General features: G+C 34.1%; 1 protein-coding gene across 2 annotated transcripts in view; it reads right to left on the bottom strand.

Moving 5' to 3' along the window:
* Window positions 1-6,905: 6,905 nt before the first annotated feature.
* IQUB (IQ motif and ubiquitin domain containing) overlaps window positions 6,906-26,410 on the bottom strand; it is a 94,086-nt gene continuing 74,581 nt past the window's right edge. For both annotated transcript variants that reach the window (XM_037836265.1, XM_037836264.1), the window contains 3 exons: window positions 17,451-17,699; window positions 11,394-11,579; window positions 6,906-7,151 (listed from right to left, as the gene is read on the bottom strand). In XM_037836265.1, coding sequence (XP_037692193.1) covers window positions 6,969-7,151; window positions 11,394-11,579; window positions 17,451-17,699 — 618 coding nt within the window. In that variant the 3' untranslated portion in view covers window positions 6,906-6,968. The remainder of the gene's footprint in view (window positions 7,152-11,393; window positions 11,580-17,450; window positions 17,700-26,410) is intronic.

Here is a 26,410-nt window from a genome sequence, read left to right as displayed (position 1 = left end):
ATTTACAATAGCAAAAAAAAAAAAACTGGAAACAATCTAAATAAAATAACACTCAGCAATAAACATGAACAAGCTTCTGATATACGGAACAGCATCACTGATTGAATCTTGGAAATATTATATTGAGCAAAAGAAGCCAAGTACAAAGGAGACTCTTATGAAACTCAAAAACTGTCACAGGGAATGGCCAGAAGCTGGAAGTCAATGGCATCTAGAAGAGAAAGAAGATGCCACCATGACAGGAAAGCCTGGGACCAAAGATCTCTGGCAGCCGGCCCCAAAGGCCAAAGTCTTCTGGGAGAAAACATTGCCTTGCTGACACCTCAGTTTTGGACTTCTCCTAGCCTCAAAACTGTGAGCCAATAAATTCCTATTGTTTAAGCCAACTCATTGTATGGTATTTGTTTTGGCAGTTAGGAAACTAAAATAGGATCTATAAAGTTCACTGTACACAAATTTTACCTTCACAATAAAAAGATGCAATAAAAATACAATTCCTAATTACACTTAAACTGTGGCAAATAAAAATCACAATTGTAAGTATATTGGAGGATTTGGAATTCTTATGAGTGCCTTGTCACAGGTTGTCAAATTCATACCTTGAAAAATACAACTTTTATTAAAAGAATGGCACTTGACTATTGTTGATATTTCTTATCTATAGCATTTATACTAATGTATTAATATTTTTAAAATAATTGTTATTTATCAAATACCCAAGGTTGCTTTACTTCTCCACACATCCTTACCTCATTGAGGGAGCCTGCCCAGTATGTGGCATTGGAACTTACATAGTAAAGTTTTTCCCTATGAGCTCTTCACAAGGATGTGGAAAAGATGATTAAGATGGCAAATCAGGATGAGTTGAGTCAAATGATAATGTAATTAACAAGCTGGAAAAAACAAAGACATTAAATTTGTTCTAAAAATAGTTAATATATCTGAAATTTGCTCCAAAGAAAACAACAAAAAGAGACATTGTTAATATAAAACAGCTGGGGTTTTCATTTAGAAAGTGAGAATTCTTTATTCTTTCTTCTAATGCAACTTTAAAACTTTTTAAACTCAAGGGCCCTTTCCTGGCTACTTACTGTGCATAAAAGAAATTAAACAGGTTCTAACTCACATTGGGGAAAGCAACTGCATTTAGTTTTATTCATATCAACTTAAAAATAAGTAGGGAGAACAGAGTTAGAACAAGATATAATGTGTTTGTTTATTCTAATAATTGGCATTTTTTAAAACTTTCACATTGTTCTGTAAAATAATAAAACCTAAGAAGTTTTAGGTTCTTTGTTTAGAAGCTGAGTCAGTCTCCTGAAGTTCAAGAGAATTATTGACTTTACAAATTGGAAAAGTGAGAATTAGTGAGCTGTTGTCTCACTAAGATTGCCCAGCTGCTTCTAATTTAGGAAAGATAAATGCAGGTTAGAAGGACCATTGGAAGCTGTCAAACACAACCATTAGCAAGAAGCCAAGTTGAGTGGGAGGGAGACTGAACAATACATTTACAGATAAAGCTCTTGTGAAGTTGGGGAGGTTTTTTCTGAATAAGCGCAAAAGTTCAAAATAACACTTTTAACTTGTAAAATGCACAACTGTACGGAGTCAGTAGTACCTGTCCACTTTAACACCTGAAAACTTCACTTCTTAGAAAGAGTTCTGTGTCTTTTGAATGGCGTTTTCAAATACATTAATACATTGAAAGGTAACAGTAAGAACAAGGAATGGCACTCAGGTCAAATTAGTGTTCATTGATGGACAAATTTCCACAGTGCTATGCCACTATTGTATAGTTAACAGCCACATAGGCCACTAAGAAAATGACCAGTCATTGAAGGGTAAACCTAATTCTGCATGATTCATCCATGAATGTATTGCATATAAAATAAAAGAAAATTATATTGTCTTAAAAAAATGTAAAACAAGCAAACATTACTCATTCATTTAACAAACATTAAATGCTTTCTGTGTCCCAGGATTTTAATAATCCTGCAGCTGAATTATTGCTAATCTTATTTTATAAATGAGAAGGCACAAAAAGATCAGAATTATTTGTCTGTCTACATGGGTCTCTTGAGGGCATAGACAGTATTTTTTTCTCAACACTGTAGCTCCAGGGCATAATAAATAGGTGAATAAATGTGTTGAATAAATGAGTAAATAAATGAATGAGGTATAGTTGGACTGACCTTAAAAAATACATAACTTTGGAATAAGTAAAAGTAGCGGAGTGAATATAGAAAAGAATATCGGGAAAAACAGCATGTAAAAATGCATAATACCAAGGAGAGAGAGGTTTATAAATATAGGTGATAATCTGAAGAGCTATTGGGGAAAATAATCCAATCTCCTTCTTCTATTAATTTGTTTTTGTATCTAATTCAATTAACAAATCCAATACTGACATGAAATACCAAACTCCAGTAAATTACTTTTTGGAAACTTGGAAAAATATAGACTTCTGACTTGTACAAAAGTTTTAATACTCTGTTCAAGATCAATTTGTTACTTCATCCCTCAAATTCATCTTCACATTGGGTAACTTAAATTAGCAGTGATTGAATGTTCCTAAATTCAGATTTAATATGCTCTTAATTTTCAGTTTTGACATGATGCTAAAATGCCAACTCTCTAGAATCTGAGAACAATCACTCTTGGCATGTATATGTTGGATAGTGATTTAATTCTGCATTGTATTTTGGAGTGTGAGAATAAATTAAAACACAGTTTATGTTTCACAAACATCTTGTAACTGTAGTCCACAAGATGTTATGAAAAGCAGACATTGATTTAAGAGCAACGAGAGATCATTATTACAAACTCTTCATATTTGAGGGCTTCATAGGTTAGGACATATTTTCCTTTCCTGATCACATAAATTCATAACAATGGGGACTGGAATAGAATGTCTACACTTGAATTATCAAGACTGAAAATTGAATACAGGTTTATGTTTTTAAAATTAGTATTCATTGATAACATTTTAATCTATCTTTTTATGTATATTAGATGTGTGAAATATAAGGAATATATTTTTCAATCTGTAGTTCATTAAATTTAGGTTCGTAAGGGGAGTATTAGAATTCTAAGCCAAAAGCATCCAGTATGTTATTTTCTTGGGTAAAGCTCTTTGGAGTTAGCTGGAGTACAGAATAGAATTGGTACACATAGACTGATGATATGCTTTAGGGAATATCTTTCTGTTGTCTTCACACACACAAAATTTGCCTGGGAGTAAAATTCTAAGGCCACTTTTTTGTTCCTCAAAATTCAAAATCTTTAAACGGAAATTGTCTTCCATAGTCTTCTGGCATTTAGTGTTGGGGAAGAGAAATCTATGTGTTATTAAGGATTTTTATCTTATGGCTAACTTTTTCCCTCCAACTCGAATGCTTATAGAATTTGTCCATTATTCTTTAAATTCATAAATGTCACAAGGTTGTGTCTATGTGTGTTTCTTTTTTATTATTAATTTTTCCCAGTATTTGAATGACTTTTAAATAGCTAAGGATCTAAGTCTTTTTATCACTTAGGGAAACTGGCTTAAAATCTGTATTTGATCATTGTTTCTCCTCTTCAACACCATTCTAGGCTCATATTATTTCTAGCATAGGTATAGTAAAGCTCTTAATCATGATTTTTGCTTTTCTTCATTCCTTTATCCTTTTCCTCTGATTTCTAGGGGACTAATGGGCTAATCTGCCAAATTCTTAATTCAACTTTTCAAGTACCAAATCTGTTTACTGCCACCAATATATTGGGTTTTTGGTAAATTAGCAATTACAGATTTTACCTGATAACAGTTTTTCCCAGTATCATTTATTTCCTCTTCAAAAGATGAAAGATGCTATCAAATATCCTTAATAATCTGAATTAAGAGATTTTAAAAATGTTTTCTTCTGATTTGGGGAATTAGACTACGTCACAGGGGAATGAATATATGTTCTGAATCCTCACAGGGCTCCTTTTTATTTATTATTGAATCTTTACGTATCAGGTGACTTTTATTAGCTTGTTTTTGCAGTATTGGGATATAAAACTTTGTTCTGATTGATTGTTTAGGCTGCTATACAAATAATTACATCTCCATAAAGGAGAAAGAGGGAAACATATTTTGCTAGTGGGGTGGGGAAGGAGTGTTTATCTGGTCACAAACTAGAGGAATTCAGATACTGAAAAAGTTGTTGTTTTCCACTATCCTGGAGTCAGTGGTAACTAGATCTGGGTTACTACTTCTTCCCTACTGACTGCTCTCTAGCCTGACACCTCTTCTAATCCTTTCTGTTGTGAATTTTTGGATGACTGTGTAGTTTCTGTAGGACTAGGAAAAGAGTTTCCCATGATAGTTGACTTTTATTAGGAAAGTCCCTCTGCTGTTGAGCTATTTTTTTCTCCCTTTGTGGTTATTCCTTCCCCTTAAGTAAGGCCCTGGCCCTTTTTCATATATGATTCGATTACTGTTGTTGGTCCACCCCTCTCAGTTTTACTCCACAAGTGTTCCATTCCTATGAGCAAATGCTATAACCAGCTTCTTCACTTCTAGGGCAATTGGGGAGCTCTCAAAGTCCTTTATTTACCCCATCTGGCTATTTCTCCCTCACTTCCTATCTCTTGGGCCTTCCCTGCCACCTTCCCAGCCCTTCCTTCACTGAGCTAGGAGAATTGTCCTGAACTATCTCGTGAAAATCTGGTCATTTACTTTCCAGTGAAAGTCTACTGTTTTCTGTGTTAAATTATTGCCTGTTTATTAGTGATCAGAAATGTCCCCAGTCAAATCCCATCCATAATTTGTTGTTTAGAAAGTTCCCAAAATGTCTGGATTGTCTATGAAACCTTGAAAATAACAAAAGTATTACATAGCACATTCCTCTTTTGTGTTGTTTTGAAGTAGTTAAGTAGGATTTTAAATTTGGGTCTGAGGGGAGGTCAGGTGCAACACTGGGAAACTGAGGCCATAATGCGTGAGGAAAGATAGTTTGTTACTCACAGTTCCCAGAAAAAGAGGTGCCGTGAGTGGACCATGGGAAGTACCATCAGCTGGGCGGCTCAACCAGCAGGTGGGAAGTACACAAGCAGCCTGAGAGGGACCAGGGGGCTTATGCCTTTACTGTGGTTCAGGAGTGGAGATCAGTGGATTTACCACAGGAGCCAAGGGTTGGTTAGTTTAAAGCAAACGTGTGAAAGGGGAAAGGGACTTTGGATCTGAGGGCAATAGGTATAGTTAGCTTATCATTTGGGGCCAGCAGATGGTTCTGGGTGAGACATGTGGGTGGTATGGGTGGTAGCCACAGATGTGGGTTTGAACTCTGGGGAGTCCAGACAACAGGGGTGGAAAACTGTTTATTAAATAGGCCAAACATCAGTGTTGGGGCAAATGGCTTAGCCAACGTAGGATGGATGCTAAGGCATCCATCAACAAAAATGTTGATAGTTATGACATTTAATTCCTTGACAACAATTGCTGTGGGCCATGCTTTTGCTAGGTAAAAGAAAAAACTGTAGCTATCCTAGAAAATGTGTTGCTAATGTGTTGGAAAATATTATGTAGGATAAATATTAATATCTAGATTGAATTCCTTGATCACTAAGCTTGAGAAAACAGTTGAACAGCCTCGTTTAATAGCTGATTGGAATCAGAAGAAAAATTATACATGTCTATACATGCATATATATATAATTATGGTGTGTGTGTGTGCGTGAAACAGTGCTACTTGAATTATAGATCTTTACTTTTAAAACTTTTCCTCTGGCCGAGTATTTTCTATTTGCCCCTCCATATCCATTCCCCACCTTATCCACTCTGCTCCTTGTCCTGAAGCTTTATGAATTATGTTAACAAACACCTATTCTTTCTGCTTTTCTTTTGGGTTCTGCCAATGGGAAATCCAAACAAAAGACTGGAGAATGAGAGTGTGGGGTTAAGGTAATTATTTCTCTGGCCCATGAAATCACCTAGGGCTGGCTCAAGTTGCTCATCACTGCTCTTCCCAGGGTTATCTACTTAAACTCTCTGGGTTCCCAGAACACCTCCATCTCTGGAGGTCCCTTTGAGACTTGGGGGGATGGCAGCTTGTCTGAGACTGGCCCTGGGTTCCTGCACTATTCCTTTAGTTTCCCTACATATGGCCCACAACTTACAAGTCCCTTTGTAAATAAACTCTCCTTGAATTAATCTATATTGAATGTTCCATCAATTTCCTGTTAGGATCCTGACAACCTTTCTCAACATATTAGGTCCCTGACATACATGCAGTCAAGGTTATTTCCTTTGCTTTACTGGGGGAGAGGCTTATATAGTTTACTTGACCAAATTTATTCTTCTTACAGAGTTTTACCATTGCTCCAATGGGGGTTTTTCTCTCATAGGATAAAAGTTCCACTCTTTACCCTGTTTTCCAGCATGGAATGCAGATTTTTTTTCTTTCATATAAATGTTTTCATTTGTTGCATTGGAATTTTGAGAAGACTGGAAGGTGAAAGTGAAAGATAAAAAGAGAAGAGTCAAACTCCTATACGGAAACTTAAAGTCTTTTATCCTGCTTGTACAGATTTTTTAAAAAAAGAGAGTTCTAAAATGTTTCCTCACAGCTGTGTTGACTATTTTCCCATGACTACATTTTATCTAAAATACTTGAGTTGAAAGTTAAGCTTAATTTTTGTTTGTCTGTCAAATTTTAACTATAATGCACCTGAAATTTGAATAAATTATGATGTAGGAATATGTAAAAATAAAATGTTCTCTTTAAACATTAATTTCAGTGACAAAACTGTACTGCAGTTTAACACTAATTGTCTAACAATAAAACATTTATATAGGGATATTTTCTCTTCATATGACTCATGATACTACCAAAAACAAACAACAATTAAATCAATAAAAAGATAAGATTCTATTTCCATTATTGTATTACTTTATTAGCAATGGACAAAAATGCTAATTATCAAACAAATATCTGCTGGGCCTTCTAAGAACACGGCCTCCGGCATTCTATAATCTTAGGTGACGTGTCTGTCTGATACTTCTTTTTGATCTCATCTATTTCAGAGTCATCAAGTAGAAATGAGGCAAACACTGTAATCTGAGAAAAATAGTTCTTAGCCAGGATATGTTTGTGTTTGATCTTGTGAATAAACAAGGGTTCATAAGCCTGAAAGAAAAAAGAAAATCACATTCTATTCAATGTCATGGATATATTTTCCTGGGTAAAAAAGCACTTATATCCCGTTGCCTTTGCTCATCAGTTATTTCAGCCAAGAACATACTTTTTTTTTCCTACTTTGTCCATTATCTTCTGGGGCTCAGCTAATGTGACACATTAGCCTGGAAAACTTTCCTGATTTTCTCTCTGACCTCTGTGAGTCCAAACTAATCCCTACTTCTTCTGTACTTGCAATCACTTTTACTGTACCTTAATTGTAATACTTAGTTCATTCTGCCTTGATTTTCTCGTTTGCCTCTTCCATGATAGGGAAAGCTCCTTGACAGGCCAAACTGAGTCTTTTTCATACTTAATCAATATTTTTAAATGAATGTTCTTGCTACTTTAGTTCTCTCTTTAAATCTATTTCAGCCTTTAATTCTATTTCAACAGTGATAGAACAATCTGCTTGAAATATTTTTTTTTAATTAGGTCTTTCCCTCTATACCTCCAGAACTAAAAATAAAGGTCTTGCTGTTGTGACAACGTAACCTTTTCTTTGGTCCATCCTTATAAGTCCCTTCACTGTTTCTCTTCTGTCTTCAAACAAAAAATAACCTTCCTAACCTTATCAAATCTTGTGACTTCCCATTTTTATTTGTTCTTGATTCATTTTAAAGTTTCTTGTCTATCTGGAGTTACAACAGTACTTTGAATTTTCTCTTTTATAACAGTGTCATATAAGGTGAGTATCTGTTTTTTTAATGAGAGCGGCAGACACTGCTAGTGGCCAACCCAATATCCATTCTCTCTTCCATTTGTATCTAGAGGCCTGATGTTGAATAGATCTGTATTGCGCAGCTTTCCTAGCATATCATCTTGGCTAGGGGGTGGCCATGTGAAAAGTTTCTGGCCATTATACAAACATATGGAAGTCACTGGGTAAAGCACCCAAGAAAGTTTTTAATGGGGTCTTTAAGAGAAGTAGTCTTATTTTTCAAGCACTGTTAGGCTTTTGGCAGGCTTGGGAGGTGGATATAAAAATGCGGGAGATGGAGCAGTATCTTATCACTAAGAGTCCATGGGACTGAAAACTAAATGTTAAATATGGCTGAGGGAAAAGGAAAAGTTAGTATATCTGGGTTTCCTGTAGCATCATGGGGCTATAATATTAGCCTTGGGACTGACAACCTCTGAACGTCTTGTTAAATGAGAAAACTAAACCCTCATTTGATTAAGTCATTTAAATGGATTATTCTGTTATTTGTAGCTGAACCCAAATGTGGCTGAAATAATGAAGAATTAAGTTCATTATATTTTCTTGTTCCTTACAAGCATTTAGCAGAATATCTAATATAAGCAAAAGTAAATTCTGGTGAATGAATAAATATCACCTATTCTCTTTATTAATCTCAATGAGCCCTTCTTTTCAATCAAATCATGAATACTACCTGTATCTTCTCCTAAAATTTATTTTCCAGAAGTAAGCCATTTCCTCACTAAAGATCCCTTTGCAAGGTCAAATCAAAGGTAAAAGCAAGTCATCAGGGAAAGAAGCCAAAGTATTTGATATTCTCTTTGGGAGTATTTATGTAAAAGTATCTTAAGCTTATTTTACAGCTTCCTCTTTCCAGACAAATTTACCAGGTCAAAATACTCATTCTTTGCTATCTAACTTTGTTCCTCCACTTTTTAGCCCATATTTCATTGAAGGAAAACTAATACTTTTCTGCAAAATGCTATTAATTTACACATGTAAAGCACTTTATAGGTTTTCAAAGTTCCCTTATAGAACCAAAAATCAATCAATAAAGATGAGATAAGCAAATTATGGTACATACATTCAAAGAAAAAATAAACAACTCTTAAAGAATAAGCAAATATGGAAAGATATCATAACTATCCAAGATCTACTAAGTAACAAAAACAAACCAAGTTGCAGAATAATTTAACATGAAACCAATCCTGGAAAAAAACCCACAAAAAATGACAACTATATATTTTTACATGCACATGGAAAACTTCTAGAAGGATTTCAATAAATGGTACATAAGAAATAGTAGTTACCCCTTGGAAGTAGGGGATGGGGGTAGGTAGATATAAGGAGATTTTTATTTTCTATTTTACATCTTTTTGTTCTGTTCAGATATTTTTTAAAACAATTATATATTGCTTTTATGATAATTAAAAATAAACCAAACAATTTTAAAAGTGTTTTCTTATACATAATTATTATCTAAGTTGTTTCATGCTAAACACTATGCTGACAGCTTTAAATAATGGTCTCTTTAGTCCTCAGAGCTGCCCTATAATGCTACTTTATAGATAACCCCCTTTTCATAGATAAAAAGTCTGGAGCATGGAGACATTAACAACCTTGCCCAACTTTTCCTAGTTTGTAAGTCGTAGAGCCAGAATTCAAAGCCAAGGCTGTGCTTATTCTCTCTCCCGATCCCATGTTTCTAGTTAATCTTCATAACAAATTTATGAAGCAAAGAGGGAAGTTCTTAATGCCCATATTTCACAGATAAGGAAACTGAGGACCCAAAACTTATCATTTGTCTTGCAGGTTGTAAGTGACAGAGATCGGACAAAACTGGGTCATATCTCTTGACTTTAAGTCCACTTTTGTTGCTACTCCTATGTATACACTGAGCTATCTGCCTCATTTACCGCTCAAAGAACAGAAGTCTTTTGCTATGCTTTTCCTTAACTTGTATCATGATGGCAGAGAGTTGGATTATTTTAGCTTCAAGTATTATTTAAGGGAATTTTAGGAATGCTCTACCTTGCCACAAGACAGAAACTGTTCTTCAGAATTAATATTAATGCTTAAAGGATTACACTTGCCCAATCCAAGACAAAGGCAAATGTTTTTGAGTTCTTTGTTTAGAACCTCAGCTCTATTTACTGAAAATTTAATAAGATCAGCATCCTGAAATTAGAAATGCATGTGAATAGAACATTTAATTTGATACTGTAGTAATTCGATGAAAGACACAAAGGGAGTTGTGCAGATTAATTGAAGAAGCCCTGGAATACATCAGCTTTGGGAATGAACTTCAATCTCCTTAAAAGTTGTAGATGAAATGATATTGTCAGTATTGGCTATGTCTCCAGTGATTAAATATTTATGAGGCAGCTTAGTTGACTAAATATAATATTTAACACAGTTCCAATTTCTTGTTACCCTTTCAATCCCTAGAGTGACTTATTTCTTAGCCTGACTTCTCAAAACTCTAGTGAAGAAGTATTCAAAAAGCTAAAAATATAACTAGTTTCTCCCCTTTACACTATCTTTTCCACTTCACCCATGAAAAGAAACAAGGCAAGAGATAGCACTATTCAAAATGACTATTATATACCAAGTCATTTTTTATTTTCCCTTAGTTGACATCATCCATGGAATTAAACGTACAGCAATCTAATCAACAGAAGGAACAGAATCAGTATCAGTTCTTGAGATCCTAGGCTTCTCTGTATAAATGGAGCTCTCTGGGAATTCATCAGGGCCCCCTCAAATTTGTTCATCAAAATGCTTTACAGATTGCATCCTGTATGCTATTGAAATTAAATGGTATTTAATTTTTGTACCGCTTTCCCGACTCCTGGCTAATGGGAAGCAAATATAAAAATGGAGTCTCAGAACCATACCCCATCATTTTGATTGCCATTTAGGAAAAATTATGAGAAAAATTTTAGAATTTAATGTGATCTTGAGCAGGCTCATGATGATGAATTGAAGGATAGATTCTGGGTTTCATGATATCAACATGCAACAAATACTTATTGAACCCCTAGTATGTGACAGGCACTGTTTTAGGTGCTAGAGAAACAGAGGCAAATAAGCTAATCAAAATCTCTTCCCTCATCAAACTTACATTTTAGTGAGAGTAATATAATCAAGAATTAGGTAAAAATAATTTTAGAAAATATTGTAAAATATTGTAATAATAGATCTAACTCCTTTTCTGTGCTTGAACAAGCTATTAGGAGGAAGCATCTCATTTAGGTACCTGTAAGATATTCAAATCTCTTATCTTTACCTTTTATGTGCCTTAGCTTCCTTTTAATTTTAATATCTGCCATTCATACCATACATATATTTTGTTGCTGCCATTCATGAGTTTTCTGTTTCTTAATCTAGCTTAAGTGTTTAAATTAGGCATGACATGTATTAAAAGGCAGTCAAGAAATGTAATAAGTCCAATGATTAAATTAATTCCCCAAATAAAGTTTGACTTTATTTACCTCTTCAATATTTGTTAGTTTGAGATGAGCAACCCCTTCATCTTTGGTAAGAAGAACGCAGTTCCAGGGGGACCACTCCAAGGACTTATTCCATCTGACCATGACCAAATCATTGATATCATCCCAGGCACTAAGGACTGACTGGGATGCCCAGATGTTCTCCGTCAGGTACTGAATATCTTGTAACTATATGCCAAAACAAGTTCAAAAAATAATGTTAGGTTAATTCTAAACATAAACATTTTTTAAGATTATTATATTAGCTCAGGAGATAATGAAATTATATTGAGTATATTTTTAAAAAGTGAAACATAGTTCATGAGGTTTTCACTGGCACATGGCTCCCTAATTTTCACCAATTCTATGTACATTCTGTCCAAACTACTAACATTATCAGTCTCATAGTCATGACCTCGTCTTCAATCCAGAGTAAGCTGTATGTATTTCTTCCAGTATGCTAATTTTACTGTACATTTATATAGTATTAAATATTTTTAAAATTCATTAGTAACTATCATTTTATCCTCAGGGCCATTATAGGGACCCTTTAAGGATTTTTATTCCCATTTTACAAATGAAGAAACTAAAGATTTAATAAAGATAATTAAATAATTTAGTATTATTAAAAGAGTTTGTTGTTTTAATGGAAACAGAAAGGGAAAGTGGGGAAATGTAATAACTTTATTTTTTTTATTTAAACCATACTAGCTAAAACTTTTGTAGAGACTTTTTATCATAAGGTCTGCATATACAAATTTATAATTGCCAGAGGGGGGAAAGCTTCACAAAGTATAGGCATAGGAAAAAAGAACCATTATTTTAAAAGATTTGGGTTGGAGAGCAGGAATCTCTGTAAAATCAGTGGACAAAAATCTACACAATTTTCCAAAGCTTAAAAAAAAAGAACTTGATACTATCAGGTACTACAGTGTTTCAGAAATAGATAATTCAATATACTAAATTCAACTAATTCAATCTAGTTTTTACTTAATGCTAAGAAAGACTATACTGCAGTAACTATTTGGGAAAAGAAATCCATAGAATTTTAAATTTCAGTGGTTCATATATTTTTACTTGTGTTCAAAATATGCTCCTTGTTATATATTTTTTTTCAATTTAGTTGCATTAATAGTGTTGATAATTTTAAAACTGTCAAAGTAAAGAGAATGAACTGAGTATTTATTTGCACGCAGTGTCAAATGTCCACATTATAAATGTGGTTGGCAGCCTCTAAAATCTGCCTACCTTTTAAGCAGTCATTTTACTGGAAGTTGTTGCAATAGAGCAATACTAGTGCCTACTATTAGGTGGTATCTGTAATGATTACAGATAAGCTAGGTGACTAATAAAACACAAAATCTCTTCTCTAAGCAGAACTTATACTTTCTATGTATCTTAGCTTTAATCTTTTCACTTTGCACACCATCATATTGAATTTGGTATATGCTAATCTTTACTGTTGTCTATGAGTTTCACTATTTCAAGGTTCAAGCATTCAAATTATGAATAGCAATCATATTGCTGAAATATTGCTTTTAATAAAAATTATACCCATTATAAAGAAAAAAGCTATTAGATACTCGTAATGTGTCTACTAATCTGAAACACTGTGAAAGTAGTCTAAGGGGGATCAAAACCCAACACAACTTCAGTATTCAATTAAATGACATCTAATGGGGACAATTCATATCTGAAAGGTAATAATACTTCCCTAGAATTTTTTCATTAAATATGAAATATTGAAGTGGTACTTGCAGCTAAATTATAGTAAAGCCCTAATGAATCTAAGATTCCCAACAAGGAAGCATGTATCTGTCTTATCAATAACTCTTGAATAAAAGTATATAAGATTTTACACTCTGAAATAAACATCACCTTTTAAAATAAAATATTAATTCCTATTGGAAAAAATATGCAATAACTTAGATCTGTGTATTTCAAACTGTGGGTTGCTACCCCTTGAGCAACAACCAGACTTTTCCAAATGGAAATTAGTATGAGTAGATTTGGGTTGAATAGAAAATATCAGAGTGCCTCCATTGTAGTAAGGGTAAACAGTGTTTCATCAAAGTTTGCTTCTGAGACAGTACAGTATGGTATCTACAAGTATGGATTCTAAGAACGAAACTTGATTCCCAGTGCTGTTATTTACTAGTGTAAGCTTGGGCAACCTTACTTTGTGCTTCCGTTTCCTCATCTGCAGAAAGGAAATAATACCTATTCTGAGAGGATTGCTGAGTTGGTTGAATCAATGTATAAAGTGTGTAGACCAGTATAAGCACTATCTAAATGTTGATTATTATTATTATTATTATTATTATTATGTATGCCTATACACAAAAATACATTTTTACTATAGATTGTGGTCAGAAGTTTGAAAGTCACTGAGGAATTTTTAAGCATAGCACATTACATTTGGAACCTCAATTGCTTTAAAACCTCTACAATTTTTTATTTACATTAATGCCTATTTTCTCATTTGGTATAAATACAATTTACTTAATTTCAGTTAATTTTAATTTACAGAAAACTTGACCTTATTTGACAGTCTGTGAGCAAGAATACCATTATTTAGGTCAATAGTGCTCTAAGAGTTACTTTTATTAATCTGTTGTTAAAGTTGGGGCAAAGCCGTATTAAGAATAAGTCCTCTTTTCATACTCCCCATACGTTAAGTCCAGACAGTGTTAGGAATTTGCTTTTATTTTTTAGAGACAGACTCTCCTCTCCAGTGGAATTCATGAAGAAACCAAAGAGACCAAAGTAGTAGTTAAATTAGGAAACTGAGGTTGGAGTCCTGATCTCACAGGCCCCACACTCTAGCTGGGTGAGGTGGTGTTTTTATGAGGGGGAGGTTATAGGGTCAGTAGATCAATGATCCATTGCAGTTGTTCATCCAAAATAACTCTGGCCAGAAACTTTCCAGTTGTGGGTGGTATCATAAAGATAATTTAAACAATTGAGTATCCACTCAAAGCCCTTCCCTAAAAATTTTTTTCTTTCTATGAATCTTGGCTTTCATTTGTCATATTACTTAACATCATAGCAACATTTGGTATATATTAATTATTACTGTTATTCATGAACACTAATATGTTTATGTTCAACCTCCATTTCTGGTAACATAAATCATTCATTCATTCATTCATTCATTCAAAAAATATATATTGAGGACCTACTTGGACCTGGCATTATATTATGTTATAGAAATATAATGATGAGCAAAAAAAAAAAAAAAAAAAAAAAGGCATAACCCTGACCTCACAGAGCTAACAGTATCATGGAGGAGACAGTCATTAAACTATTAATCACACAAATGCAAATATATATGAAATTGCAACCATGAGAGTATACAAAAGAGAGATACACTTCTACATTCTAATTTTTTAGTAAGTGTATGTCTAGCTCCATCACTGCATACAGTTCTTGTTTCTAATGTCATTTTCCCTAATGACATCATTTAAAAAGCCCTCCTTTACTGAGAACTCTCTATTACATCTTTCTATTTTAGAATCTTCACAGAAACTTAATTGTAGGTGTGTACTTATATTTTATTATCTGTCCCTATCCCTAACTCTCTGCATAGAATGTCAGCTCCAAGAAAATAGTTCTTGTCTTTTATTCTCTGCTGTGTCCCTACCTGTTAGAACACTGCCTAGGCACAATGTAGGTGCTTAATAACTCTTTGTTAAATGAAAGAATGAACCTAAGTCTGCCCTTATGGGAAATGAAGTATAGTGTAAACTCATAAAATGAAATTTAAACATTTTATGAGGAGAATTTTAATTGCATACTACTATTACAGAAGTTGTTTTGCATTCATATAGCCCTTTATTTGAGTTCTTAGAAGTTAACCGCTCCTACACAACAGTTGCCCATACTCAGCACTTATTTTGCCAGACTGTAAACAAGCTGTCTTCCATGCCTCAACTTCTTCCCACTGAGTGAGCTACAAGGGGCTTTCATTCGTGTAGTACCAGGTTTCTACTTACTCCCATGTTCCTGCTCCTCTCCAGTTCTTTCACTGTGCCTTCTGGAAATTCCTATCACTGACAGGCAAAATCCCCTAAATTCTCTATACATTCCCAACATCCTTGCCTGATCTGAAGTATGCTTGAGGACATAACTTCCCCTGCAGTCATCTCAGGTAGAGGCTGTCATTCAACACCTTGCTTTCCTTGCTCCCTACTGCTGCTTCCAGACCATTTATTAGAAAACCTGCAACTCTAGTGGACTCATGCAATCCTCTTCAACATCATCTGACAAACTCTTCGACACTATCCTTCATTCAATAAGATTATGGCACACGACTCACAAACTTAATCTATACCCTACCCTAACTTTTGCCATTAGGTTGGGTGACTTAGGTGTCCAAATTGACAACTAATCCAATACTTGCTCTGAGTTCCCTGACTGCTTCATTGTTAATGACCTTCTCCTCTATAGTGCCTCTGCTACCCTTTCCCATTGTCATAGTCCGGACTGTGTCAGCATTCAAAACTGCCCCCCGCCTTCTGTCCAAAATCTACTATTCAGACATCTCATTCTCTGAACATAATCTTTGAACATAGCTTGCATGATCTACCATTGTTGCATTACCAGTTCCATGGCCTCATAGTAATCACCAGCCCACTGTCCCCTTTACTTTTCAAATTACTTATTAGAGCAATTGTAGGTTTACATAGAAATCATACAGAAAGTACAGAGTTCCCATATATACTTCTTCACAGTTTTCCTATTAGTAACTTTTGCATTCATGTGGAACCTTTCCTTTTACTTTTCTTCATATCCATTAGGACTTTCCTGCTTTCATCTCCTTCCTTTTGCAGTTTATACTCTATGTTCTATCTTTTCCATTACATTCTTAATGACACCCTGAACTTCCTTGGACCTTTATGCTTTTACTGCAAAATACATAATATTAATTGAATTCAACTATCCAAAGTTTTCCCCTCTACACCTGGACTGTGAATAGAGTTGAAGAAAATCTAAAAATTAGGCAGACTGGTACTATATAAAATCATGTCACTAATCTGAATTGGGTCATCAAAAGTGCCTGATGATTCCTCATTTTATTTCATAGCTCTCTTTCTCACTCTCTGCATTTCACTCCTAAATATTCTGTATGCTCTATATACCTCTTAATTCTCTCCTCCATGTCTTCTTTCAACAGATGGAAGCAGAAGCCCTCAGGAAACAGGATGTGATCCTTATCCTACCAAGGACCAATCATCACCCCATGTTATGGATCACAGATTATTCATTCATTCATTTATTTTATTTAAACAATTTGATATAGGTACTGCTCTATCTCATAACTATTAAGTCATTTAATTCTCATAACTTCCCTATGAGTAAGCACTATTAATATCCCCATTCTGCAGGTAAGGAGATTGAGGTACACAGAAGATGAGTTGCTTGCTCAAAGATACAGCTTTTCTGCCTCCAACATCCTATACCTATGCCATCACCCTCTTCCTGTCCGTTGGCTCTTTTTCAATACCATTAAACACATTCTGGCTCTCCAACCTAAAAAACAACAACAACAACAACAAACAAATGCCCAAATTGTATATGCTCTCTGCTGCAACAGTATGGTAACACTTCAGCCTCTGGATTGTTGTGCATGCTTTTCCTACTACCTGCAATGCTTTTCTCAGCACAGTCAGCAGATTAATTTATGGATCTTATGGATCACTTCCTCAGTGAAGACTTTTCTGGCCCTCAAATTACATTAATTCCTCCTATTTAATGTTTACATAGTGCTCAACACTTCCTTTTATAAAACCGTATGCACTGTTATTACAGGAACTTGTAGTGTTTTTGTCTGTCTTCTTTTCTAAGCTGTAAGTCTTGTTCACCATTGTATCTCTAGTGGTTCACACAGTACTTAGTTCCCAAGATCATATCTCAACATATAACTCAGGAAAGGAATTATTACCCACATTAGGAAATCAAGGACACTGTTTCTATGCAATAATGTACTCAACTGCACCTCAAGTCATACCTTGATAGAAACCCATTTCACCCATGATTGCTACCACTTACTGATCATACCTGCATCAGAAAAGCAATTTTAGAATCATCTTCATACTCAACTTCTGAAAAGTATAGCCGTTGGAGTAAACATTTGTACTTTAAAAATGATTCCCGTTGTCGAGCCTCATTATCAAGGCTAACGCAGTGACGACAGCGGTATATGCAGTGTGAGGTGGATGGTACAGAAAACTCCGTAGAAGGCAAATAGAGCTGGCAACTGTGACAAAAGTAAATCTTCTTATAAAACTTCAATGGGTCTTGAGGGACCTAAGCATTAAAAGTATAGAAAGAGATAAAAGCCAGGCTAATCACTAATAAATAGAAGCACTCAGGGCCCAGTAATCTTAGAATGAGATAAAAAGTTGGGCAATTTTTAAACCTTAACTTCCTATTCTACACAGAATTTAAGTGTTAAGCAGTATTCATTTATCCATTCAAAAATATTAAATAACTGTATTATTCATCAACCCTTAGACACAAGTGGTAATTAATTGACTGAAAAAAATTAGTAAGTAGAGGCTTTTGGAGGCAATAATAATAAGAAAAACCCTTCAAGTGATTTGGTGCTTACTGTTAAGAAGAGTTTAGATTGTACGTCTTTGGTGCCATGCTATATTAGTTATCCCTATAGGCAATAGCTAGATTCACATATAAATAAAAAGCTCATTAAAAGTCAAGTACTCTTCTTATTGCATTCATCTTAACAATAAATTTGATTGGTTCAATGATCAATTTTCAAAACCTGAAATTCTGCATATAGAGTAGGGTGGGGGTAACTCTACTAGAGAAGAATCAATCCAATGATTCTTTATGGGCTAAAATATCATGAACAAATGAATAGTGAACATTTTCAAGACAAAATGAATCAAGACTTATATAAGCCAGTCTTTTTTAACTTATATGCACTGATATTTCTGCCCTCCATGAGAATAAAGATCAATCAGCAATAAAGATGGCATTTCATATATGAAACTTTCAAAAATATTTTTATAAAGAAATAAATGGGCATCTTCTTAAAGGATAATATTCATTGGAAAACTTTGTTGTTGCATGACTTATAATATTTGGAGCTAAGACAATTATAAAAGTTTGAAAGGTAATCAGTTCTTCTGAAGAAAGAAAAGTGATCTTAGGATATGAGTAAGGAAGGAGGTGACAGCTTTTCTGGTTTCTTTTATTATTCTGTGATTTATACTCTTGGTTTACTTTGAACAAATTATTTCATCTTCCTGTCCCCTAGGCATTAAAATGGAAAAATACATCAGTCAACTTCATGAAAACCAACTAGCACATCCCTCTATTTCAGATGAAAAAATAACTAAAGAAATTAAAATACTATGTTAGAAAATATTCATTTAATGCAAAAGTAAATTGAAGGAGAAATAGAACAAAAATACATGAGACTATAAGAAATGTAAAATGGCAGACGTAAATCCAAGTATATCATAACATTAAATGTGATTGAATTGAAAAATCCAAAGGCAGAGATGAAGACTTCAATACCCTACTTTCAATAATTACTAAAACAACTAGGCAGATGATCAACAAGGAAATGAAAGACTTGAACAACACCATAAACCAACAAGACCTAACAATAGTCTATAGAACACTTTACCCAACCAAGAATATACATTCTTATCAAGTGCACATAGAACATTCTCAAGGATACAACATATGCTAAATCATAAAATGAACTTCAATAAATTGGAAAAGATAGAAATAATCTGAAGTATATTCTCTGACCACAATGGAATGATGTTAGAAATAAATAGCAAGATAAAATTTAGGAAAATAAAAAATATGTGAAAATTAAATATCACACTCCTAAATAAGCAAAGGGTCAACGAAGAAATCAAAAGGGAAATCAGAAACTACTTTAAGATGATGAAAATGAAGACACAACATATCAAAAAGTATAGGATGCAGCTAAAGCAGTGCTTGGAGGGTAATTTATATCTGCAAATGCCTATATCAAGAGAGAAAAAAATCTCAAATCCATAACCTAACTTTACAATTTAAGACACTAGAAAAGGAAGGACAAGCTAAACCTGAAGCAAACAGAATGAAGGAAATAATAAAGATTAGAGCAGAGATTAATAAAATAGAAAATTTTAAAAATAGAGAAAAATCAGTGATTCCAAATGATGGCACTTGGAAAGACCAACAAAATTCAAAAACCTTTAACTAGCCTGACCAAGAAAAAAGGAAATAAGACCCAAATTAGAAGAATCAGAAATGAAAGAGGGGGCATTACTACTGACCCTACAGAAATAAAAAGGACTATAAAGGAATATTATGAACAATTGCATACCTATAAGCTAGGTAACACAGATGATACAAATTCCTAGAAAGACACAAACTACCAAAATTGAGTCATGAAGATATAAGACAATCTGAACATATCTAACAATTGAAGAGACTGAATTAGTAATCAAAAAACTACCCAAAAATAGCTTAGGCCCAGATGACTTTGCTGCCATCAAACATTTAAAAAATAAATACCAATCCTTCACAAATCCATTCAAAAAAATAAGAGAAAGGAACAGTTCCCAACTTTTGATACCAAAACCAGACAAAGATATTAGAAGGAAAGACAACTATACACCACAACATCTCATATGAAAATGAATGCAGAAATCCTCAATAAAATACTAGCAAACAGAATTCAGTAACATATAAAATGAATTATATATCACAACCAAATGGGATTTGTCCCAGGGATGCAAGGTTGGTATAACATCCAAAAATCAATTAATGTAATAAACTATAGCAATATATTAAAAATAAAAATCACATGATCATCTCAATTTATGTAAAAAAAAAATTAAACAAAATCCACCATCTTTTTATGCTTTAAAAAAAGACCCAACAAAATAGGAATAGAAGAGAACTTCTTCAACCTGATAGAGGGCATCTATTTAAAAAAAACCCAAAGCTAACATCATACTTAATGTGACAGATCAGATGCTTTCTTCCTATGACAAGGAACAACACAAGGATGTCCACTATTGCCATTTCTATTCAACATTGTATGGGAGGTTTTTGCTAGGGCAATTTGCAATAAAAATAAATAAACAGCATCCAGATTGTAAATGAAGAAGTAAAACTATCTCTATTTACATGTCACAGGATCTTCTGAGTAGGAAAATCTAAGGAATCCACTAAAAGCCTATTAGAACTATGAAGGATTCAAGAAGGTTTCAGGATACAAGATTAATACCCCTCAAAATTGCAATTCTAAACACTTGTAAAGAGCAATCTGAAATTGAAATTAAGAAAAAAATTCCATTCATGATAACATCAAAAAGAATAAAATATGTAAGAATAAATTTAACAAAAGAAATGCAAAACATTCTGTAAACTACAAAACATTGTTGAAAGAAATTAAGGATCTAAATGAATGAAAAAACACCCCATGTTTATGGATTGAAAGATTAACCTTATTAAGATGGCAGTACTCCCCCAAATGACTACAGATTAAGCACAATCTCTATAAGAATCCCAGCTGACATTTTTAAGAAGAAACAAGCTGATTATAAAATTCATAAGGAATTGCAAGGAACTCAGAATAGATGAATGAACAAAAAATGAGAACTCAGACTTCCCAATTTCAAAACTTAAAACAAAGCAATGGTAATCAAGACACTGTGGTACTGTCACAAAGACAGACACATAGATCAATGGAATATAATTAAGAGTCCAGAAATAAACCCATACATCAATGGTTAACAGACTTTTGGCAAGTGTACCAAGGGCACTCAATGGGGAAAGAATAGTCTTTTGAACAAATGGTACTGGGACAACTGGATGCAAAACAGTGTAGTTGGATCTTGGTTTCACACTATATACAAAGATTAACTCAAAATGGATCAAATATTTAAATGTAAGAATAAACACTATATAATTCTTAGAAAAAAATAGGAGTAAATCTTTATGACCTTGGATTGGGCAAAGGTTTCTTAGATATGACAACAAAAGTACAAGCAAAAAAAGTAAAAATAGATAAATTGGACTGCATCAAAATTGAAAACTTTCACACTTCAGAGTATACCACTGAGAAAATGAAAAGACAACTTACAGAATGGGAGAAAATATTTGCAAATCATATCTCTGGTAAAGGAATTTTATCTATAATATATAAAGAATTCTTACAAATCAATAATAAAAAGACAAATAACCCAATTTAAAAAACAATCAAAGGATCTGAATAGCTATTTCTCCAAGAAGATAGATAACAGGCCAACATGAACATGGAAAAATGTTTCTCATCACTGGTCATCAGGGAAATGCAACTCAAAACCACAATCAGACATATTTCACACCCATTAGGATGGATCAAGTAAAAATTCAGTTGATAAGAATTGGAGAAGTGGAGGAATTGAAACCCTCATACACTGTTGGTAGGAATGTGAAATGGTTCCACCGCTTTAGAAAATAGTCTGGTCATTCCTCAATTAAACACAGAGTTACTGTATGACCCACTCTTAGGTATATACCAAGAGAAATGAAGGTGTATGTCCACAGAAAAACATATACACAAATGTTTATAGCAGCATTATTCATAATAGTCAAGGGTGAAAATAACTCTAATGTCCATCAACAGACAAATGGGTAAACACATCATGGTATATCCATATAATGGAATACTATTCAGTTATAAAAGGAATGAAGTACTGATACATGATATAATAGGGTCAAACTTTGAAAATAGTATGCTAAGTGAAATAAACAGTCACAAAAGACAACTCATATGAAGTCCAGAATAGGAAAACCTATGGAGACATTCAGCAGAATTGTGGTTGCTTAGGGCTGGGGGGATACAGATGGCAGTGTTAGGGCAGTCATAGCTAAAAGGTACTGGGTTTCTTTTCTTTTAGTATTTTCTTTTAAATGTAATTCTATTGAGATATATTCATACACCATATAATCTATCCAAGGTATAAAATTATTGGTTCACAGTATCATCACATAATTGTACATTCATTTTTTAGAACATTTGTATTACTCCAGAAAAAGAAATAAAAAGGAAAAAGAAACCCCCAAACATCCCATGCCCCTTATTCCCTCCCACCCCATGACCCCCTTATTGACCGGTGGTATTGTACTACCTTGGTTTTCTTTTTTGAGGTAATGAAAATGTTCTAAAATTGACTATGGTAAGGATTGCACATATCTGTGAATATATTAAAAACCATGGAATTGCACACTTTAAATGGGTGAATTGCATGGTATGTGAATGACAACTCAATAAAGCTGTTTAAAAAAATAAAACTGATGAAACTTCTAGAAGAAAATGGAAGAAAATCCTTGTGTCCTTAGGTTAGGCAAAGATTCCATAGACACAAGGCCAAAAGCATGATCCAGTTTTTAAAAAATGGATGAATTGGATTTCATTAAAAAAAAACTGTTCTGCTAAAGATATTGTTAATAAAATGAAAAAGGCCACCAACTGATAAGAAATGTTTGCAAATCATATATATGACAAAGGACTTCTATGCAGAATATATAAAGAACTCTCAGAATTCAATTATAAGAAAACAGACAACCCAACAAAAAAAATAAGCAAAATATGTGTACAGATACTTCAGTTAAAAAAAAAGATACACGGATGGCAAATAAGTACACGCAGATATGCTCAATATTATTGGTCGCTCAGAAAACGGAAATTAAAACCATAATGAAAAAGGGAAGGGAGTGTGTATGTCAGCTGGATGTGGAGGGTGGCAAGTAAGTACATGCAGATATGCTCAATATTATTGGTCACTCAGAAAACAGAAATTAAAACCATAATGAAAAAGGGAAGGGAGTGTGTATGTCAGCTGGATGTGGAGGGTGTGTAAATAAAAGTAAATAATAATAAGGAGATAACACTATACCAAAATTACAGTAAAAACTAAGAATACCAAGTGCTGATGAGGATTCAGAGAAACTGGAACTCACGAACACTGCAGTGGGAACACAACACAGTACAGCCAGTTTGGAAAACAGTTTGGCAGTATCTTATAATGGTAAACATAAACTTGCCATATGACTCAGAAATCCTACTTCCTAGGTATTTACCCAAAAGAAATAAAAACTTATGTTAACATAAAAATTTATAATTAAATATTTGTACTGAGTTTATTTACAATAGCCCCAAACTGTAAACAACCCAAACATCCTACAACTGGTGAATGGATAAACAAACTGTGGTACTCTTAGACAACAGAATATAACTCAGCAATAACAACAAACTACTGATACTCAAAAATACGGATAAATGTTAAATACAATATATTAAGTGAAAGAAGCCAGACTCCAAAGGTTACATATAGCATGATTCCATTTATATAGAAACAAAATGCATATCAGTGGTTGTCAGGTGCTGGGGAATCAGGGGAAGAGTTGGATGCAAAGTAACAGCATGAAGGGATTTTGTGTTAGTGATAAGACTATTCCTTATCTTAATTATTTTGGTTATATGACTCTATGCTTTTGTCAAAACTCACAGAATTATACATCAAAAAGTGAATTTTACCAAATGGAAATTTAAAGAGTGAATAAAAATGGTATATAGTATGTAGAATATGAAATTCTATTATATTACGGCAAACATAAAATCTGAGTAAGTCTAAAGAGACTTAGTATAGGTTGTTAGGACAAATAGAATGCTGAGTTGAATAAGAAATAATGCGAAATTTTTGTCTTGGGCTTTTGATATCTTTTAATATTCTTTTCACAATACAATTAATTTTTAAAAATTCAATTAGAGAGGCAGGGCAAGATGGCAGCATAGAGAGGTGTGGAATTTAGTTAGTCCTCTAGAGCAACTACTAAATAGCCAGGAACAACTAGCAAATCATCTGGAACAACTGTTGGGAGACATCTGTAACTGGACACACATAGTACACCAGCCTGGAATGGGTGGAACAGCTAAGATCTCAGCATAAGAACTTTGTCATTCTTTTCCTTTCTTTTTCTTTTTTCTTTTTCACCTCTTCATCTTTCTTTGTGGAAGAAATGGAAATGTCCTTATATAGATAGTGGTGGTGAATGCATATCTATATGATTATACATGGAACCACTGATTGTTTACTTAGGATGGAATGTATGGTGTGTGAATAAAACTGTTTAAAAAATAAACAGAGGGATACAAGTGCTGGAGAAAACGTGAAGAAGGGAATGTACCTAATCACCATTGGTGGGAATGTAGAATGGCACAACCCATCTGGAGGGCAGTGTGGTGGTTCCACAGGGAGCTAACTATGGGGTTGCCATATGGTCCTGCAACTCAGTTGTTGAGTATATACTTGGAAGAAATTAAAAGAGGGACATGAATGGACTTTTGCACAGTGGGGTTTTATGGTGTCAGTATTCATGATTTGTAGTGGATGGAAGTGGGCTAAGGGTACATCGACTGATGAGTGGAATGAAGAACTGTAGTGTACACATACAATAGAATACTGAGCTGCTACAAGGAGTGAAGTTGTGAGGTGAATGGACATTGAGGACAGTATTTTGAGTGAAATAAACCAGAAATGAAAAGAAAAACATTATAATGCCTCACTAATATGGACTAACTATAGTGTGCAAACTCAGAGAATATGACCTAACTATAGTGTGCAAACTCGGAGAATTGAGTCTGACAGCACAAGTTATCAGGGCAAGGCTTATTGTAAAGGCCATTAGATTGCAAGCTCTTACAGCAGTTACATCTATTCCGGAGTTCTAAGGGCTATTTCTAAATCCTGAGATGCTGAGCTCTTTGTGTATAACCCGGTCAGTCCCTGGAACTTTGGGTATCTGTATGACACCTGAGACTCAGAGCCAGAATCTGGCAGCTATGAGTGTCAGCATTACCCCATACAGCAAATGCTAAAGAGTCTGAAAAAAAGAGATCAAACTTCAGTTAGAGATATGAATGAAATGGACTTGGTTAGGATTAAGGTAAATCAGACTAAAGGGTAAAGGATGATATTGATGGTGTTTTTAAAACTTCAACTTCCCTGTGAGACCAAAGGCAGAGATGTTTATTAGGTGCAAAACCTATATTTTTTGTAACATACTATATAATTAGGTTGTATGGTCAGTTTATTCAAACAACATAATTACATGGAACATTGAATAGGGAGTGAAATCCAGTTGGTTTGTACAGGTTAGTGTGAAGCACTAATATATCCCAGAGTAATTTGGGCAGAAAATAAAAATGTATTTGCAAATCGCCCTTGAGGGACTGGGGGAAATTTTGGAAATATTAAACTTCTCCACCTGGGGAATTACTGATATTCTCTCAAGCACTGGGGACTACCAGTTTAGTAGGTTGAGCCCTTGATCGTTACCCTTATGAAGCTTGTTACTGCAAAGGAGAGGCTAAGACTACTTAAAATTGTGCCTAAGAGTCACCTCCAGAGAATCTCTTTTGTTGCTCAGATATGTCCTCTCTCTCTAAGCCAACTCTGCAGGTAAACCGCCCTCCCCACTACATGGGACATGACTCCTAGGGTGTAAATCTCCCTGGCAACATTGGACAGGACTTGTCAGGATGAACTTGGACCTAGCATCGTGGGATTGAGAAAGCCTTCTTTGACCAAAATGGGGAAGAGAAATGAAACAAAATAGTTTCAGTGCCTGAGAGATCTCAAATAGAGACATGAGGTCATTCTGGAGGATATTCTTAAGCATTACATAGATATCCCTTTTTAGTTTTTAGTGTATTGGAATAGCTAGAGGGAAATACCTGAAGCTGTTGAACTGCAATCCAGTAGCCTTTATTCTTGAAGACAATTGTATAACTATATGGCTTACACAGTATGACCGTGTGATTGTGAAAACTTTGTGGCTCCCACTCCCTTTATTCAGTATACAGACAGATGAATAGAAAAATGAGAACAAAAAGTAAATGAATAATAGAGAGGCATGGGGAGTATGGGATGTTTTGGATGTTCTTTTCTACCTTAACTTTTATTCTTATTCTTTTGTGTGTGGTAATTTAAATGTTC

The sequence above is a fragment of the Choloepus didactylus genome, chromosome 5 (genome assembly GCF_015220235.1).
Source record: "Choloepus didactylus isolate mChoDid1 chromosome 5, mChoDid1.pri, whole genome shotgun sequence".
NCBI classification, from domain to species: domain Eukaryota; kingdom Metazoa; phylum Chordata; class Mammalia; order Pilosa; family Megalonychidae; genus Choloepus; species Choloepus didactylus.
This window is presented reverse-complemented; position numbering and strand designations above follow the sequence as displayed.